The sequence below is a fragment of the Squalius cephalus genome, assembly GCF_949319135.1.
Source record: "Squalius cephalus genome assembly, chromosome: 18".
Classification (NCBI taxonomy): Eukaryota; Metazoa; Chordata; class Actinopteri; order Cypriniformes; family Leuciscidae; genus Squalius; species Squalius cephalus.
In genome coordinates, this window is record NC_137139.1 from 13,935,160 (window position 1) to 13,955,137 (window position 19,978).

At 37.3% G+C, this 19,978-nt stretch overlaps 3 protein-coding genes across 4 annotated transcripts in view; 1 reads left to right on the forward strand and 2 right to left on the reverse strand.

Moving 5' to 3' along the window:
- The window catches only part of haus8 (HAUS augmin like complex subunit 8), a 194,425-nt gene extending 182,502 nt beyond the window's left edge, over window positions 1-11,923 (reverse strand). The window contains exons 1-10 of one of the 2 annotated variants that reach the window (XM_079849824.1): window positions 11,772-11,923; window positions 10,862-10,923; window positions 10,717-10,775; window positions 10,500-10,632; window positions 10,246-10,353; window positions 10,061-10,152; window positions 7,177-7,335; window positions 6,951-7,092; window positions 6,587-6,728; window positions 6,283-6,417 (exon numbers count right to left, since the gene is read on the reverse strand). In XM_079849824.1, the coding sequence (XP_079705950.1) occupies window positions 6,288-6,417; window positions 6,587-6,728; window positions 6,951-7,092; window positions 7,177-7,335; window positions 10,061-10,152; window positions 10,246-10,353; window positions 10,500-10,632; window positions 10,717-10,775; window positions 10,862-10,923; window positions 11,772-11,839 (1,095 nt within the window). In that variant the 5' untranslated portion in view covers window positions 11,840-11,923 and the 3' untranslated portion in view covers window positions 6,283-6,287. Of the gene's footprint in view, window positions 1-5,850; window positions 6,418-6,586; window positions 6,729-6,950; window positions 7,093-7,176; window positions 7,336-10,060; window positions 10,153-10,245; window positions 10,354-10,499; window positions 10,633-10,716; window positions 10,776-10,861; window positions 10,924-11,771 lie in introns of those variants that run through there. The other variant, XM_079849823.1, reaches the window with a different exon arrangement.
- Window positions 625-5,514, reverse strand: sac3d1 (SAC3 domain containing 1). The gene is made up of 4 exons (XM_079849832.1): window positions 5,429-5,514; window positions 4,057-4,429; window positions 3,699-3,975; window positions 625-2,040 (listed from the first exon to the last, which is right to left on the reverse strand). The coding sequence occupies exons 1-4, from the start codon at window positions 5,452-5,454 to the stop codon at window positions 1,577-1,579; spliced, it is 1,140 nt and encodes a 379-aa protein (XP_079705958.1). The 5' UTR covers window positions 5,455-5,514; the 3' UTR covers window positions 625-1,576.
- A 489-nt stretch (window positions 11,924-12,412) lies between the features above and the next one.
- snx21 (sorting nexin family member 21) lies at window positions 12,413-18,977 on the forward strand. Its single transcript, XM_079849825.1, has 4 exons — window positions 12,413-12,578; window positions 13,387-13,672; window positions 15,552-15,709; window positions 17,728-18,977. Exons 2-4 carry the CDS (start codon window positions 13,405-13,407, stop codon window positions 18,490-18,492), a joined length of 1,191 nt encoding a protein of 396 aa, XP_079705951.1. The 5' UTR covers window positions 12,413-12,578; window positions 13,387-13,404; the 3' UTR covers window positions 18,493-18,977.
- The last annotated feature ends 1,001 nt before the right edge of the window (window positions 18,978-19,978 follow it).

Below are 19,978 nucleotides of genomic sequence, written 5' to 3' on the forward strand. Positions count from 1 at the left end.
CAAAGCAATAACTAAATCAGCATACTATCATCTGAAAAATATTGCAAGAATTAGATGCTTTGTTTCCAGACAAGACTTTCTGGTTCTGCTTTCATCACCAGCAGGGTGGTTTATTGTAATGGACTCACTGGCCTTCAGTTGCAGCTCATACAGAACGCTGCTGCCAGGATTCTGAGCAGAACCAGAAAATATGAACATATCACACCAGTGCTCAGATCTTTACACTGGCTCCCAGTTACATTCAGGATTTAAAGTATTATTACTGGTATATAAATCACTCAATGGCCTAGGACCTCAATACATTGCAGATATGCTCACTGAATATAAACCCAACAGATCACTCAGATCATTAGGATCACATCAGCTAGAAATAACAAGGGTTCACTCTAAGCATGGCAAGTCTGCTTTTAGCTATTATGCCAGCCACAGCTGAAACCAGCTTCCAGAAGAGATCAGATGTGCTCCTACAATAGTCACATTCAATTCCAGACTCAAAACACATCTGTTTAGCTGTGCATTTACTGAATGAGTACTGTGCCACTGTGCGTCCAACTGTACGTCCAACTGTACTGTATTTTATTTTTCTAAACTGTTTTAATTATTCTTATTTCTTTTTATTATTTTAATTTCTTCTATGTAAAGCACTTTGAATTGTCACTGTGTATGAAATGTGCTATATAAATAAACTTGCCTTGCCTATTTATATACCTGAATGGCACTCTTTTTTTCTTACAGGAATTTGTTATAAATTGTTACTAATATTGTTAATTTTTATGTTATATCATGTTTTATGTTATATATTAACCGTTTAGATCAGAATGACACTCTTTTGCTCACAGGGGTTTGTTATGACTTGTTATTAATGTTGTTAATTTTATGCTATTCATTTAATACATGGATTACCATGAAGCAATAGACATTAATGCTAATCTTATTTTAAGATTAAGAAATTATTTAAGAAATGTGCCTAAACTCTTGTTGATGGATAAATGCCATTAAAGGAAAAAAAAAGGAATTTCTAGCATATACTGAGATTTTTTTTTTTTAATTCATTAATGTAATTAAGCCTCTGAATTAAATGTTATGAGCCTTACACCTGCTGCACTGCACAATCACAGCCAATAAGAACATATTTGACGTGTTTAATATGCAGTAATGTTGTGCAGAGTTTCAACCAATGGGATTTCACCGTGGGCGGGACATTGGGACAACTCACAACGCCTCAGAAAAAGAAACCAAGCGATTCACAAAATGTAATTTTGCTCGTCGCATTAAAAAGATTTACATTAAAGAGAACCTTTTATTGCTTCATTGTGTCACTACTGGTTAAGAAACAATGTTAGGCTATATCACTAACATATGGCTAATTATTAGCCATCCATCGGCCACCCTTCTGTTGTCAATATTAACAATGGCCACTGAAAAACACATATTGGTCAACCATTAATATATATATAAAATACAAAAACTTTATTGAAACTTTTTTGACCATTCCAGAAGTGGGAAATGCCTCTGAAATGTTCATTATTAAAAGATTCCGCCAAGTGCACATGAACAAGAGTTTAAAGCAGTGGTTTCAGGCACAGCCGTGAATCACGCTGCCGGCAGGACAGTTCCACTGCTCGTCATCCACCGGCTCATGCGTACGCCTGCACTGCAGGTCTCCAGCCGCAGCTTCGCTGAAGGAGCTCTTAGAGAAGCTCACCCACTCTCCGCTGACGCTGACGCCGTACACCCGGCACAGCTCGGCCGCCAGCGGGTCTTTGAGAGAGAGGAGGCGTGCCAGTCTCTGCAGAGGGTAGCGGCAGTTGCGGCTGCTGTGCCCGTGGCTGTAGAGCAGGAGCAGGTCTCTCCTGCAGGGCAGCAGGTGTCGGTGGACGGCACAGACCTGGATGAAGTCCAGTCTCTGAGCTAGACGGAGCAGCCGAACAGGGTTGCGCTCCGAATGTGCCCTGCTCACGGCCAGAGCGAGTTGAACAGCAGGAGAGCTGCGTATTCTCTCCGGCAGCTCAAGAACGTGTTGAAGAGCAAGAGTTGAACCTGAAAGCATGAAGAAAAGATATGAATGTTTATCTGTTCTCTATTACAACTCCATTTTTACACTTGAGAGCAACAAAGTAAAATATGGTAATGTGGAATGTGTGTGGAAATATGAAAATAAATTAGAAAAAAAGAATGCCAGTGTTATTTTAGTATTATTTAAATACTATTATTGTTATTCATATTTTTAATGGGCTTTTATGTGTATTTTTTAATTTTAGGTTACTTTTTAGTATTTTTCTTATACGCTTTTGTAATTTTTGTAATTTAATATTTTTTTTTTTCAGCTTTAGTTGAATTTCATTTAGCAATATTAAATTATAAACTATTATCTATTTATATTTTTTCAACCATTTATACTTTATTTTATTTGATCTTTTTTTTTAATAGTTAGTTAACGATAACAACACACCCAATTCCATTTCAAACTATTATTTTGCTGCAAACTATTATTCATTATTCAGAAAAAAAGGTGAAATATGATATTTAAAGGCAGTGAACCCATTTTCAACTTTTACCTGTAAAAGTATTTCCAGCATATGAAGGCAAAATATAGGGCCCATTTAATTTTTTTCCATAATCAAAAAGCATGTTTAATTAATTGAATTCATATTCATTCATTTTTGAAAAAAATATTTATTCAGGATTCATATTTGTGTTTTTGAGGTTTAATATTCAAAGACACTATATTGCGATTTGATTTAAGTGTACTGACCTGCTTTTTATTTCTTCATCAAATTCCGTGTTATACAGTAAATTCTGTTTTTATGACTGGATTCCGCGATTACGTCCGCGTTTTTTGTACCATTGAAATCATACCCTTAAAAAAAAAAAAATCGATATTACCAGTTGTAGAGCCGCTGGAACAGCTGACCCCAAAGCATCTGACACAACTTACCCCACAACTACCATTTTTGGATATTTATGAATATTTATGAGGTAATCCTTAACCAAATAATTTACATGATTTTGTACATTAGCAGTTTGCCACACCTGGATAAATTTGCATGGACATAAAATTTGACCTGTCATGTATAAAATTTACTTTAATGTGAAAAAAAGAGTTTTTAGCATAAAATTCTCATTTACTTTCATGGACATCTCTCAGGCTGAGGCTACTGTACATGATGGACCCTAAAAATCTAAATATATGGTTCCAAGACTAAAAAATAATACAGCTCACCTGACACATCCTTTCTAATATAATATACAAGATATAAGATTTTAGTCATCCATGTCGGTATGGATTAAAATCAAGAAAATGATACAGTCAACCTAGCCCTAGCGTCCACACAGCTTACCACACGCTTATCCACATTGTGTGTACAAAATAGATGCAGTCAAAACTCATCATTGAAGAAGCGCTAATTAAATGTCGCCGTTTCTGTCAATGTTTTCGGCTGAATATTTCAGATAAAAATGTTTTGGTCGCCAAAATTTCGCTGCATAATATAATGCAATAGAATATAATTATTGTTTGGGTTTTATTGTTTTTTGTTGTGTTGTGTTGGCTGCTTATGTCCAGTGTACATGCAGTGAGATGAACAAAGTCAAGGCAATCACTATAATACACACACTACAATAAAATCAATATACTGATACTAACCAGCACTGAGAGCTCTAGCAGTTTCCACTCACTCACTCACTCACTCACTCACCCAAGTTATAGAGCAAACTCAAGGCCTGGAACTCCTCTTGATGCCGGTGTTTCCCATCTCTGTAGCTCTCCAGCAACCAGCTCAAGCTTTCCTGCAGGTGAGTGTCATTGATACGCGGGTCATAATACTGAAGTGGCTGCCCGCAGAGTCTGTAGGAGGCGTAGAGAAGGAATCGCACGCTTTTCTCCAGCACAGCCACACAGTCCGGCCCCGACGCACGCTGGATAATCATGTCCTGCCGAACGCTACGCAGGCGGTCAGACACAAAACTGTACACCTGTGGATCAGAACGTAAACAAGACAGGCTTCAAATGGCCATCATATTACAGATAAAGATGACAAAATGCAATTTCCATACCTCCGTCCATGGCTGAAATGTAGAGGAAGCTGCAATGTCATCAACTAGGTAGCACACAGTCTTTAAAAGCACAGATGGAGGCCGAAGGTCACTGGCCCTAGTGGAGTCTTTCCCCGCGGCAGGTCGCGAGTACTCTTTGACAGCACGTGACACATCAGCAGACGGCAAGCGATCCCGCTCTGTGCCCGCCAACATCTCAAACCTGTGCAGTCGATTCTGGGCCTCCCGCTGGCGTAATTCATTGGCAGGGCACATAGTCATACAGGCGCCACGGGGCACTGAGTCTTCAGCTTTCTGCTCAACCGTCCGCTCTCTGTTCGGTCGACCCTGCTCCTTATGCCTGTGTCCTCGACCCCTCCTAGAGTGATGCAACCTGAACACACACACACACACACATATATATTATATTATATTATTCCTGTGTTCAAAGCTGAATTTCCAGCATCATTACTCCAGTCTTCAGTGTCACATGATCCTTCAGAAATCATTCTAATATGATGCTTTGCTGCTGCTTCTTATTATCAACAACAAAAGTTGTGCTGCTTAATATTTTGCGTAGACATATAAATTAATTATTTTTATTCAGTAAGGACACATTAAATTGATCAATAGTGACAGTAAATGCATTTATAATGTTACAAAAGATTTATATCTCAAATAAATGCAATAACTTTCTATTCATCAGTGAATGAAAAACATATATTAATTATTTCCACAAATAATTAACCAGTAAAACCTGTTTTTATCAATATTAATTATTTGAAACATTAGTAATAATTGAGCACCATACAATTAATAAAACAGCATCAAATCAGCATATTAGAATGATTTCCGAAGGATCATGTGACACTGAAGAATAGCTTTGATCACAGGAATAAATTACACTTTAAAATATATTCAAATAGAAAACAGCTCTTTTAAACAGTATATATAACACATATATTATGGCATGATGAATTATTGCAAAAAGGCGGTGAAATAAATAGGCTCTATCATCTCTAGTTAAGTTTCTAGTATTGCACAGGTCTGTAAGATGCTCACTGCAACCTTTCTGAGCAATTATTTTATATTTATTGACAATAATTAATCTCGTTTAAGATTCAAAACTAGTTATTTCCTAGCCACATCGCCAAAACACATTTTATGCAATTATAACAACAATCTGTCATGAGCAAGAGGTAGTAATCAGCTAACGTTAGTGCTTTACACTGTTGACATCAGCCCTGTTCTAACAAAGACTGTTTCTGTCAGCGAATACTCTTTGTATCAAACGGGTTTCAGTTAAACTTTCAAAGTGGTATTTAAATATAATATGTTCATGTCATATCGTCGTGCATTTATCAAAATAAAAACAAGCTTTCGGAAGACTCACGCGTTACTCATGGCTGTGTTGTTCATTGGTCGTGTCTGCTGATCACAACTGCTCGCACGTCACTTGCCGTAAAGACATCTCCGATTGGTCGCCTGTTTCCAGGACACTGTACGTCATATCCGCTGAATTCTTAAATATTATGCTTTAGAAATATATATATATATATATATATATATATATAAACAGAATTTTTTTTATGAACATAAAATAACAAACTGTGCAATATTACCGCAAAATTATTTCTAGTTAAAAGCTGCAGAGATTCTATTCATGGATTTATTTCTTCTTGTTAAGACCTTTTAGTCTATGGTTAAGACCACTCACAAAAAAAAAAAAAATAAAAAAAAACTTTTAAAGTGTTCACAATATCTTTTTGAAATAGGGCACACACACATTTTATTATGGTTATTTTATTTATTTTTCTAGGAAAAGTGAATCACATATCTGAAGTAATCAGAGTAATGACTCCAAAACTCCCTTCACAAGTCAGTTCAGTTCCCAGTAATTAATGTTAGGTGTAAAGGACTTTGAGTTATTGATGAAATCAGCATGGTATCAAATATGTCTCTCTCTCTATGTACATATACACAATGTTTATTGTTGATCTCAATTTAAGAATTTAGACAATAAAAACAAAACTAACAGAAACCTATCAATTTCTCAACCAAAATGCTTTAATTTGTAATACAAATATGAATCACTGTTTTTCTAATAAAATACACACCATCACCAGACCTATGAATATGTAACATGAATATGTTTAATTCCTTAAATCCTGCTTCAGTAATGTATGAAATAAATACCTACAATTCATTGATTATTTACATTCTTTAATTATTTCATTGTAAATAGATGCATATCATGTCATGGAGGGGCAGAAGAGTGTCTGGGCTGTGCTCTGCCCGATCTGGCCTTCCTCCAGTGACTGCTGGACTAAAACTGTCTCCCGGCTTACTAATGAAGACACCTCCAGAAGATCAGAAAAAGTCCTACAAGAAAATATGAAACAGCAAATGGACATGCAAAGTAAGTTAAAATATAGACCAGCACAGATGAAATGCGCATCAAGCATTGTTTGAAAAATAAGGTACATGTTTCGGTACTAGGGGCTTCACAATGTGCAAAGTCTTTCATATACGGAGACTGAATTGCTCTTACCCTGTCAGCTGCTGGCTGATTTCATTTGCTGTATTCTTCATCTCTCCAAGACACTCTGTTAAAGCCTCACAGTCAGTGGGAATGTCCTTTGTATAGTGTTGCAAGAGACGCTCGCTCTGACTCAGACATCCGACCGCTTTGTCTGTGTAAGACCAATATTTTTCATTAGATCTGATTGGAATTATTCAAAATCACCAGTTGGATTCAAGGCGCACTGACCAGTCATTTCAATCCCTCAGTAACACACAATGTCTCATACTTAATGACTTCACGTCCAACAATATAACGTTTAACTAAGACATACCCAAAAACTGCACAATATAACATACAAATGTCATAAAATAAAATGTAGAGCAAATCTCACCTAAAAACTGCTCTGGGTCCTCTCCAATGTGCACATTCTTCACAGGAAGCTTGTGTCTCGTGGCATCGACGGCTGTGGCAAATGACTTGTACTCCTCAGCAAATGTGTTTGCTGCTGCAGCAACAGGACTTAAAGCCTCAATCTGCATTAAAAAAAATGCTCAAATGTGAGATGTGTTAACAACATTAAGATTTAAGCAGAGTTAAATGTGTGAAGATGACCTCACCTGTACGTCCAGTAAACCGTTGAGTTGTTTCTGCTTTTCCAGCAGCAGATACTGTCGTTTCTTTTGGTTAACTTGTGCTCTCAACTGCTGCTCTTTCTCCATGACGGACAGAATATTCCTCTCAGCCTCCTCTCTCATTTTTCGGGTATTATGTTCAATCTAGAAACAAAAACATAATCAAACAAGGGCTAACTATTTTGGATGCTCAATATTTGTTCATATTTTGTTTATGCTCTAAATGCAGTAGCTATTTCACCTGACCAATCAGAGCAGAGTAAACCAATCACAACAAACTGGCCCATCTGACCAATCAGAGCAGAGTAGATCAATCACAACAGACTGGCCCATCTGACCAATCAGAGCAGAGTAGACCAATCACAACAGACTGGCCCATCTGGCCAATCAGAGCAGAGTAGACCAATCACAACAGACTGTCCAGCTGACCAATCAGAGCAGAGTAGACCAATCACAACAGACTGGCCCATCTGACCAATCCGAGCAGAGTAGACCAATCACAACAGACTGGCCCATCTGACCAATCCGAGCAGAGTAGACCAATCACAACAGACTGGGCCATCCGACCAATCAGAGCAGAGTAGACCAATCACAACAGACTAGTGCTGTGTTCGAAATCACCCCTATAGAGCTGGTAAGTCCCGCCCCTTCCGTAAAACCCCGCTGGACCTCAAAGTTGAAAAACCGTCAATGCAAGTGAATGGGAGAAAATAATTATTTTCTGGTCCCGTTTGAATTGTGCCATGAATGTGAACATATGTTGTCTGTGAATTTTTTATATAACTTTTCATGTTACGAGTTTGACAGTATATGGTATGATTCTTCGGCTAGCAGTTGTGGAAAAGACATAATGAGAAAGACTACATGTCGCCTATGTGACGTCACCCCATAAAGTTGACTTACCCGTGGTTTTCACCAACCTCAACGATTTTGTCCTCTCCCTGAAAGGCGGCGGTGAAGTGCACAAAAGACACAGCCATGTTTAGCGGGATCCGTGAGCTAGTGTCCGTGTGCGAGTGGTGTTGACGTTTCAAACGCGTCGAGAGTTGTAGTCCACAAAGTGCTCTCACACAAAGTCTAACCGTATCAAACTTCTACACGCTAAATTGTAGCATTCTTTACACGAAAAGTTATATAAAAAATTCACAGACAACATGTTCACATTCATGGCACAATTCAAACGGGACCAGAAAATAATTATTTTCTCCCATTCACTTGCATTGACGGTTTTTCAACTTTGAGGTCCAGCGGGGTTTTACGGAAGGGGCGGGACTTACCAGCTCTATACCCTCATTCACTATTCCCTACGTTACTCCACTAGTATAGTGCACTTGAAGGAGTGAATGAAAACGAGTGAGTGAATTCGGACACTGAGTGCGCTGGAAGGGCTGCCGTTTCTGCATAGTTTGCACTTGCTGTTTAATAATCATTTGACACTTGGTAAACTGGCAGCTCCAATAGTAATGAAAAGATTTATCTTGAACCCTGACATGGAAACTAGCATATAAGCCTTAATTAAACAATTTAATTATCAATTAAAAGGAATTTATACCCGTATAATATTACACTAGACCAGCACGGTTTGGAAAATGGATGGATGATTGATTGAGGTGTGGTCACCATCTCCTGGCGATCTCACAGGGCATTATAGGTATTTTCTAGCCGTTGAGCGTACATCAGTTATACACTCGTTAATGCGGTGCATTGTGGGATTGAATGAGGGCACTCGATAACGTCCACTATGGTTTCGGACACCACTACAAATGGCTATCCCCTTAAAGGAGAACTCGGCAACTCTAGCGAACTCTAGTCACTTCTTCGCTGATTTTCCCTTTTGTTGTCGCATGTTTTCCCCACGAGCTCCCCCTACAGCTGTGGGGGGGCGTATATTTCACAACACGGTCGTAAAAAACTCACTTGCGGCGGCCTCCTCCCCCTCTCTACCGCTGCTCATGTGCGTTTGTTTTGATCGGAGCAAGCCAACTGTATCGTGTGGAGCTATGTCTACCGAGGTGGGTAATCTGGTAATACATCATACATGCGTGTGTGTTTATGTCGAATTGCCGTAAAGCAATTCGTGTTTCGCGCTCGCGCTCGTTCTCGCTTCTCACGAGACTTCCAATTTCTATCTTGCCGGGACGGTAGTCCCCAAGTTGCAAGGTTGGTTTTCCGCCTGGGAACGCTGGGGGGAGCGGGGAAAGTCACCAATATCACCAGAACAGGTTGTTTAACCATCCAAATGATTTCTAGACAGTTTTATTAAGTTAAAAAAGTTACCAAGTTCTCCTTTAAATAGTGCCCTATTTAAGGGTATGGGGGCGATATCGGACACAGCCTGGCCCACCTGACCAATCAGAGCAGAGTAGAGAGAGTATCGGGAAGATGGGGTTTAGAGAATCCTTGATCGAGCTGAAAAGTAGTAATGCTGCAATGTATATTATAAGAAAATTAAGAGTTTTTTGACGATGGATGCATGTAAACCTTTTGTAGGAGACCTCCAAAACAAAATTAGGAACATAATGGGGCACTTTAATCAAACGCTGGCAAATTAAATGTTTGTTATGCAAGGATGTAGATATGTGGATTTGGGGATATATATCTGTGTGTGTGTATATGATAATATATACAGTATGCAACCATATGCACTAGACTGAGCATATCTGAATGAGTAATGTGGTAGTAGCAGTACATAAAATTAAATTGGGGTGATGAAGCGTGGTGTGGAGTAGTCACAATTGGTGTATATGCACTAGCAAAAAAAAAAAAAAAATACAAGTAAAAGCATTGCTTTTTTAACAAACAAAAACAAAATCACAGGTTAAGTTGTGGGACATCTTCAATAACTATATTGATCAACTTAACACCAGACCTTAGCAGTGAGGAAGGCCAGCAAAAACGTCTCCATCGCCATGTCCCTTTCTTCATTCTTGGGGTCCACTGTGCCTGGCGGCGCAACTTTGTCTGGAAAATTTTAACTTGTTATGCAAGCCGTTCAAACGACCGTTAAAACAAAATCCCATTACTGCTCTACTCCAGAAGACATGAGTACCACACCTTTAATAACGGAGACATCAAAATCTGGACGTATGCAGTGGCCATCCAACACAGTCGACTGAAAAACACTTCCTCCCAAATTTGAGGATTCCAGAATGCTGGAGGCCACTGTGGGAAAACATCACATACATCAGTCATCAAGTAATTGATCTAATAAAATAAAGCCTATACAACAACTGAACTAGTTTAACCAACACAGAGACCCTATATAGATGCAGATAGTGAAGATTTAATCCGATTAGCCCAACACTCACAGGCAGAGTCATTGTATGCCGGAGTGCTCATTGTACGTCTCGACAGGACGCCGCCCCTCGGCTTTCGTGTGCTGCCTATTCTGGGAGAGGACGGTCTGGGTGGCATCAGAATCGATTGCTGCTGTACACTGCTCTACAGAACACAGCAACACTGATGTCAAGATTTAGTGTGGAAACATAATGTACAGGTTATTCCTATTATTTTGCAGTCAGTTACCTTTGCAGGAGCTTTTGTTTCGGTTTGCATGTACCTAGACTTTACAATTGTGCCTGACGCTAAAAATCAAGATCAGATGAAATGGTCAGAATTGTCAGTATGATAACATTAATGAGTTATGAGAAGTTGTAAGTCATGCTCTTACTTTTGGTTTTCCTCCTCGCACCACTGTTATTTCCACTACTGACTTCATTTTCGGTGGATAAACTGAAAAACAGAGGCTGTCTGAATATTTGCATTCATGAAATTGACTTAAGGTGCAATAGGTGCGTACGTGAACGCGCTGATGACGTCTGCATGAACAGGCTGCCAAACACACGTTGACTGACAAGGGAACACATTATCATTTCATTCAGACCAAATGCAATGATTTAACGAACATTTTATGGTCCTATGCCTTCCACAGACGATATATTTATATATTTATAAAAAAATACATTTAGACCGCTTAACAGTGATTGCTATCAGGATATGAGGAGACTTTCAACCAGCATAATTTTCTTTTCTTTTTTGGCAGAGAGTCACCTATTGCACCTTTAAAGAGTAAATTTAGACAGTTTTGTGAAATTAGTATCACAGTCTAAGAGTTTGAATTGGACTTTGACCCATACTTCAGCTTTATGTAGCAGAAACAGATATCACATGTCTTTTAGTAATTATTAGACCACATAATTCATATTATTTAGTGGTAGTAATAATGCCATCTTATCAAGCCCACTTAAGTTAGTTTCATTTCCATCATGTTTCCTTTTTAAATCAAGTCAAAAGGTTTATTCATTGTCATTTTCAAAATAGAGTGTCTAGTGGGCCACAATATTTAAACATATATTTACATTAACAAATTAGATATTTATATTACTTATATGATCTTAACTATTACTTTACCAGATCAACACTGACGCAAGAGTAAAGTTAATACACATGACACTTCAAAGAAAACAAATAATGAGATATTAGTGTGTAAGTTACACTGTACAAGCAGCAAGTTCATAATTCAACAGTTCTCAATGAAATAATTTAGAGAATTGAACTTGAAATAAAATGTAAAATCTTACTTTTTTGAGTCACTTGAAGCTATTTTCTCAACTTTACGTATATTTACCGGCGGCTTTTTAGATGCCATTTCGTTATACAACTCAGAATCGGATCGAGGACTGTTGTGATGTTTTTGTAACCCGCGTTTTATCGATTGTCTTCCTCTGTGTGCTTGAAGCGCTAACATGAGTTGCGTTCAGCGCCACCTCTCAGCCTGGAGTGTAAACACACACACACACACACACACACACACACACACACAGTAATACTAATAACAGTTTATCTTTTTTCCTGTATATCGTAATATGATGCAATGATTTTTTCCCCATTGTAATGAATCACTTATGAGTAATTAACTTCCTGAATTTTAAAACATTGTGTAATAAAAACAATCCATGATAGTTTCGACGTAATAAATATCTTTAATTTATAGATCATATAATCATATATTCTTGTACTCTGAATGCAATAAGCTCCATGTATGGCGGTTAAATTAAAACAGTTAGAAACGATTCGCATGTAAAGATAAACAAATTAATAAAGAATTAAAAGTTAAACACAAATGCACCAAGCAAAACTGCACAAATCTGTACATAAATGTATTATGAAATACATTTTTAAGAAGGCATGTAAAACGTTTTCTCCTGTTTTGTGTCTGTCAATCAGTTTGTGAAGCGCGTGTCTGTCCGTCCGCTTCTTATGGACAGGGAACAACTCCCAAATCCTATCCATGTTTACACAGCTCCTTCTCTTTATTTGCACGTAGAAATGATTTATCCAGCACCATGAAGAGCTGATCATATGTAGTTTAGAGGTCTATTACTCGGGTAAGTAGAGATATTCATGTTTCATATGTGTGTTCATCATTTTGGAGTTGAAAATGTTAGATTAGCCATAGTTAGCAAGAAAAGTTAACCTCAAACTTGGTGTCTGACAACTTGTAGTGCTGCTTATCAGATATGTGATGGATTTAAGTGATGGTTTTGTTTAGTTATTGTAAAATGTCTTCACTTTTTTAAGTTGTGGAAGTTATGCTGATTAAGCGCGATGTTATTATTAGCACGTAACGTTAGCAAGCTAAGAGTTAACGTTATAATCCACTTTCTGCTGTCGCTGCTCCCACTTTCCTAGATGTTTTCAAAAGTTTCTCCATTTGTAAATGACGAAACGTGATAAATATAACTTGTTTATGCGAATTATTAGGAAAACTTTAAATATGAGCCTGAAACGTGCTGTATACTCATGAGAGTTTATGAAACTTTGTGCATAATGTGTTCACAAATTTATCTAACGATACATAAGTATGACGCCTGTTTTTACTCAGATTACTTCCATGGAAATTACAGAAATTCAATGCTATTGTGAGGCTCTTTTCACCAAACCCCTCAATAAATAATAAATATTTATGTGACAGATCAGTTTCCCTTAAGGTTTGCTCTCTCGTTTCACAGCTCAATGAAAGTTCATGAGAGGTTTGAACTTCAGTGTTTCCATTACTGCCTCAGACTGTCAGCAGGCTTGTTAGACACATTTGATAGTCAGTGGTTTTACAGGACATTAAAGCATCTGCCATATGTAATGTCATGATTTGAATGCATATTATATTCAGGAATCCTTCTCTTTTGTGCTCTTCAGGGTTGGAGCAAAGCTGGGATGGCCTCTAAACTATTCGACAGACTTCGCCGTTCACTGTTCAAAGAAGGGGAGCTTCCTTCAGAGACAGACGGCCACAGAACGGATGACTTTCCAGAAAGTTCTGAGCTTGAGGATGATATAGACTGTGTGTCGGCCAGGCTCGGAGGGACCCTGTGCTTCGAGGGTGATGGGGTCCTGGACTCTGAGGATCCAGGAGACGCGTCGGGGCCAGATAGTGACTCTGACTTTTTTGGAGAGTCCATAGATAATGCATGTAGCAGCACAGGTAGTCATCAATCATACATATCTTTTAAAAAAGCTAACATATTATAATTTGGTAGTGTAAAGGACAAGGTATATGCTTTATAGAGGAGTAGAACAGCAACATTTGTGTTGGTGAGTTGAAGTCCAAGCTACATGTGCAGAAGCTATAAAGGAACAGTCTTGTTTATCCAAAAATTAAAAAAACAGTCATTTACTCATTCTCATCTTGTCCTCAACTTACACTGTTCAAAACTCTGGGGTCTTTAAGATTTGTTATGTTTTTCAAAGAAGTCTCTTGTGATCGCCAAGGTTGTATTTATTTAATCAAAAATACAGTAAAACAGTAATATTGTGAAGTATTATTATTACAATTTAAAATAACTGTTTTCTGTTTTAATATATTTGAAAATGTAATTTATTCCTATAATAGCAAAGCTGAATTTTCAGCATCACTACTCCAGTCTTCAGTGTCACATATCCTTCAGAAATCATTCTAAGATGATGATTTGATGCTCAACAAATATTTCTTATTATTAGCAATGTTGAAAACTATGGAAGTTTGTTTCTGCCATGGAATAAAACAAATCTAAAAGATAATTCTTTATTATTATTTTTTTTTTTTGGTCTTTTTTTTATCTCAGAATTCTGACATCTTTTCTCAGAATTCTGTTATAAAGTTATAAAGTCCAATTCTGAGGGAAAAATCAGCTCTCAATTCTGACATTTTCTTACAATTCCGGGTTTATATCATGCAGTTCGACTTTTATATCCTGAAATTCTGACTTTTTTTCTTGCATTTGCGAGTTAATATCCCACAATTCTGACTTTATATTTCACAATTGCGAGTTTATATCACACAGTTGTGGAAAAAAAATCAGAATTGTGAGATAAAAAGTCACTATTATTATTATTTTTTTTGTTACATTTTATTCCCTGGCAGAAACATGCTTCCATAGAAAACAGTTACATTAATGTTGCAGATAAAACATTTTCAGGATACTTTATGAATAAAAAGTTCAAAAGAACAGCATTTGAAATAGAAACATTTTTAACATAAATGTATGCAGACATTTAAATAAATTTATTTGCATCCTTTCTGAATAAACGTTTTAATTTCTTTTAAAAAAAGAATCTTATTCACCCCAAACATTTAAATGGTAGTGTATATTCTGTTATTTTATGAGCAGAGCTGTCAAGCTTTAAAAAGGACAAAAACACCATAAAGGTAGCCCATCTGCCTATATTGTACGGCATATTGCAAATCTTATGGATAACTGTGTTTGAGGAACATACTCAATTTTAGGTCAGAATTCACTGAAAATCATCTCAGTTCTTGCATTTCTCGAATCACATTCATTTTTCTGCATATTTATGTTGCCAAATGATTTGGACACATGGAAGTAACTTTTGGTGACAATGATTATATTTTAATCTACATATGAATGTGATTTCAGATCTTCAGTGATATGGAACCTCATTAGTGATGAACAAGTTTCTGTTCACAAAGCTATCACATGACTTCAGAAGATTTACAGTTACATTTTTTACATTTATTTGTTGATTTAGCTGACGCTTTTTTTTCCACAGCAGCTTACAATTGAAAGACTTGTATTGTAGCACAGAAGTTGAATGAACCACTTTGATGGTGTATTATTTTTGGAGCTTGAAAGCTGTCATTACTATGAACTGCTATTGAATGGAAAAAGAGCTTGCATGGAAAAAACCCATTCTTTTAGAAACAGCATTTGGAATGAGCTCTTCCTTTTAGCTTAAGCATATGTACATGGTGTTTGTGAACTTACAATAATATCTTTGTAGGCAAATTTCACTTCTTCTTTTTGGTTCACTTTTATTTCACTCGGTACTTCACATTCGTAGTTAATTTTGTCTTTGCTTTATAGAGACCAGTCCAATAGGTCCTTCCCCCAAAACCTCAAATATGATCACCAGACAACTACAAGAAAACTACAAGAGCTCAAGAACTCGTTGCATTCCTGAAAAACTCATTTTTGAGGTGACAGATGCCAGTGTTGTCCATGATACAAATTCCAAGTATGTGGTAAGTACACAAGACACAACTGTGAACCATTTCAATTATTTTTTAGCAACGTCAAAACACATTACATATTTATACAAACATTCAAAACAGCATTTTATATTTGGGCCGATGACATACAAGATTGTCCAAATAAAAGTCATTTTTACATGACTTTTCCTGTCTCAAAGTTTTCGTACACTGTTATGCTTTTTCAGATATTACCTTTCATGTAATGTGTAATATAGCTGTTTGAGAATGTAAAAGGTCTGCAAAGTTTCTGTCTCCAAAAGAATCGATTCTGAACTGCCTGAAATGAGACTTTAGTAATACCAGTCTTACATCCTGCTAGAACCTACATAGGTTTGTAAGAAATTTGCATAATGCCAGCCTATAGTCTTCATTAGCTGCCCGTGAACAGCATCTACTTTGACCCTCAAACGGTGTAATTGTAGCTGAGACTGGAAGAGTTTGTGTTGTCGAGAAGACACTGTTTTCTGCGCTACCAAAGCAAATCCAATTTGCATGAACTTTCAAAGGATGAGGACTCTGGCTCGAATAAAAAAGACACCATCATTACTGTTTATCTCAATGTGTATCAAGTGCGAAGGATGATCCGGAACCGAAATTCAGATATGGTGCGTTTCGTTTGGTGGACCAATCACAACAGACTCTGAGTTATCTTACCAATCAGAGCAGAGCAGGCTCTCGGAAAGGAGGGGTTTAAAGAGACTGGATCCTTTATCGCAGGGGTTCTCAAAGTGGGGTCCGTGCCCCATAGCCAGGGGGTCCTTGAAATAAATGTAGGGCCCTATGATTTCCGCAATGCGGAAACCGTGGACGGAATCGCGGAATCCAGTTATAAAAATGGAATTTGCAGTATAACGCGGAATGTCACAGAATGTGGCAAATTTTGGATTAACAAATCAAAAGTAGGACTGTACACTTTATCAAATTGCGATCTGCACTAGCATCTGTGAATATTAAGAGCAGAAAGACTGCTATTTAAATATGAACTCTGCATGTTCTGAGCGTCTCTATGTGAATGAGCGGTTTCATCTGTACACATGCTCAAGCACGCGAGACGCAAGTTTTTAGCGTCTGCTGTCTCACTATATCAGGACACGAACACATGAACTTCATCTCCAGACCTGCTCTGAGAGTCCCTTCACCAGCGTTTCACTTGATAAAACTATCATCATATCATATGCAGTCCTCAAGTCTTCAAACTCAAAATAAAAGTTCAGTTTAACTTAAATTATAACAGAAATATATTACTCTTGTACAGTACAATGTAATTCTCACAGTAATAATTCTAATAAAATTAACATTTAATTACTGCCTTTTTTGATACATTTGTGTTCAAATTTGTGTTAAATTTCTTTTTTACATAAGTTATTGCAAACATTAAAAAAATTAAGTTGATAGTTTAATGAATTAAATTGATTAGACATGCTTATTGATTATTACAATTGAATTCAATAAAATATAAAAATCAGATTTCAAATGGCCCTAAATTTTTTTTTTTTTTTTGCTAAACGTTTAATACATCTTTGATGAATTGTATATGTTGTATAATTTCATCTTAGACATGCTTTTTGATTACAAGAGTAGAAACTGTAGCAAGCACTTAATCACTGTTATAATTATGAGTGGGTCCTTGGAAAAAAAAATTTCCCTCTAAAGGGTCCCTGGCCGCAAAAAGTTTGAGAACCCCTGCTTTATCAAACCATTTCAGGCATTGAGAAAAGAAGTGATGCTGCAATGTATATTATGAGAAAGATTATGCAAACATTTTAATTAGGCTTTATTCTTCATTATTATATCAGGACAGTATAATCATATTTTTTTAATTTATTCCCCAAAAACGTTTAATTCAGAAATTTAAAACATGCTCATCATTCGGTCACTGTGTATTCATGAACTGCATTTTTAAAGTATTTTCGGGAACAAAAACAAGCATCATTTCATGGATCAATTGAACAGTTGCTGGTTTTGTTTCTCTGGTTTCACATGAAGTCACTTACACTTTTTCTCATCAGCTCTACACGATTCATGTCATCCACTCTGGCACGTTTGACAAAACTCCCGCTGTCATCACGCGGCGCTACACTGACTTCGAACGGCTACACAGCCGCCTGCGCCGGCGCCACGGAGACGAGATGGACGGCGTGCACTTCCCTCGCAAGAAGCTGCGCAAAAACTTCGCCGCCGAGACCATTGCCAAGCGCAGCCGGGCGTTCGAGCAGTACCTGACCCACCTTCGCTCCCTCCCTGAACTGCGGACCACACCTACATTCCTTGAGTTCTTCTACCTGGGTGATCTGCGCGCCGGCCAGATGCTGATGCGAGTGGGCCGTTACCAAGATGCCCTGGGGCCTCTTCTCAACGCTCTGAGACTCCAGGAGAAGTTAGGATGCCATCAGATCCTGCAGCTCAACCAGATGCAGAGGGTTCATTGGTTCTTCACGCTCTCCGCCTTGGTCATCTGCTTCCAAGAGCTGGAACAACTCGGTGAGGCTCAGGAACACTGCGACCGAGCCCTGCAGGATCTAGCGCCTTCCCAGGAGGCTTTGCAGCAGCACCAGTTGCACCCTCTGCTCATTCCCCTCCTGCAATCCAACGTCAGGCTGTCCTGGAAGATCTCGAAGGACAAGAGGCGCTGGGAAGCTCTTCTGCTGGAGATCCAGGAGCAGGGGATTGATCTAGGGAATCAGCCCAACCTGAAGGAGTGTCTCTTTAAGGAGAGCATCGAGGACAGCGAGGGGCTGGTCAGGGCTAAGAGCAAAAGTGAAGATGTCCCATAAGCATTTAGGATTCTTTTTATACATATATGAATATGAGGGATGTTTCTGAAAGCAATATGTAAGATTAGGTCACTAAGGAAACCTGTGGAATTAATATTAACTCTACACATGCATTTCATGGGCACATTTCAGTAGCGTTTATTAGCCTTATTCTTGAATTGGTGACACTTTACAATAAGACTCAGTTTGTTAACATTACTTAATGCCTTAAGACTTAAGTATTATGAATTAACAACAAACAATACTTTTAAAGTTGAAGTTCATTTCTAAAATACACTAATACAATTGTAACATTTCAAGACAAGTATAAATTAACAGTAGTGTATTTATTACATTCACCTAGATTAATTAATGCTGTAAAGAATTCTCAGTTCATGATACCTAATGCATTAATACATGTTAACAAATTGAACTTGTAAAGTGTTACACTATTTTTTGTATCCTGTTAATATTCAACTGGGAATCGGGTTTTGGTGTGACACCAAGAGCATTTATTTTCAGCCGTCATGAATTTCACAGAGATGCAACACAGTTGTGTTTGTCTTGTTCTTTAGGGGACTTCAGCACCACTATCACACATTATTTCAAATGGACATGGGAAAGTATTAAGCGAGGCTGTCGACTCTGAAGGGTGTTGTTTACATTCAGCTGCTGGCTGATTTTCCTTTTCAGTAAATTATGCAGTATAAATTCTTAAAATAAAGGGAATATCCACTTTTGGTGTAAATTATAAATGAAATTGTCAGATACTGCTACAACAGAAGCCTTCAAATGGTAATACTGTAAAGTACAGTTTTAAATGTATGTTTTGTTACTGAGCTCAAAGTGATTTTAAAGAACTCTTGCACAAACGTCAAATCTGTTCATTTCTGCAGTGCAAATAACACTACACGTGTTTTAACAGATTTTTTTTCATATAATTAAAAGAATGCTTTTATATGTCATAGAGAGCCTTTTTATTGAATGATTTTGAATATATTTAGAGAACAACATCATTCTTTCAATACTACATAGTTATTCATTTCAAAAATTACATTTTTAATGTCTGAGCCCAATCTTTTTTGTACAATCTTGCATTGTTTTACAGATTGTTGCACACAAACTCAGATTAATTTGTATACTGGTTAAACAGATTACTGTTTTTCCCTCTGTTACTTACTAAATTTGAATATATTTATTTATGTGTTAATTTATTTGTTGTAGAGTATAGTTTAAACATTAACAGCAGAATATACTCACCAAAACTTGAGATTTCTAAGTTTTCTCAAATTTTCCCAATTTAAAAAAATGCATTTTGGCTAAAAGGCCTTTACGATAAATAAATGCTTCCTGGTTTTTATTAAAATTTTGTATTTCAAATGCTTTTATGCACTGGAATTGTTCAAGGAAAATCCAGTTCAATTTACAGTATATCAATAAACTTTTTACACTAGTCTCAGATGTGTTAAATTTGAACTGCACTTTGGTAATGGGAAAAATATTATTT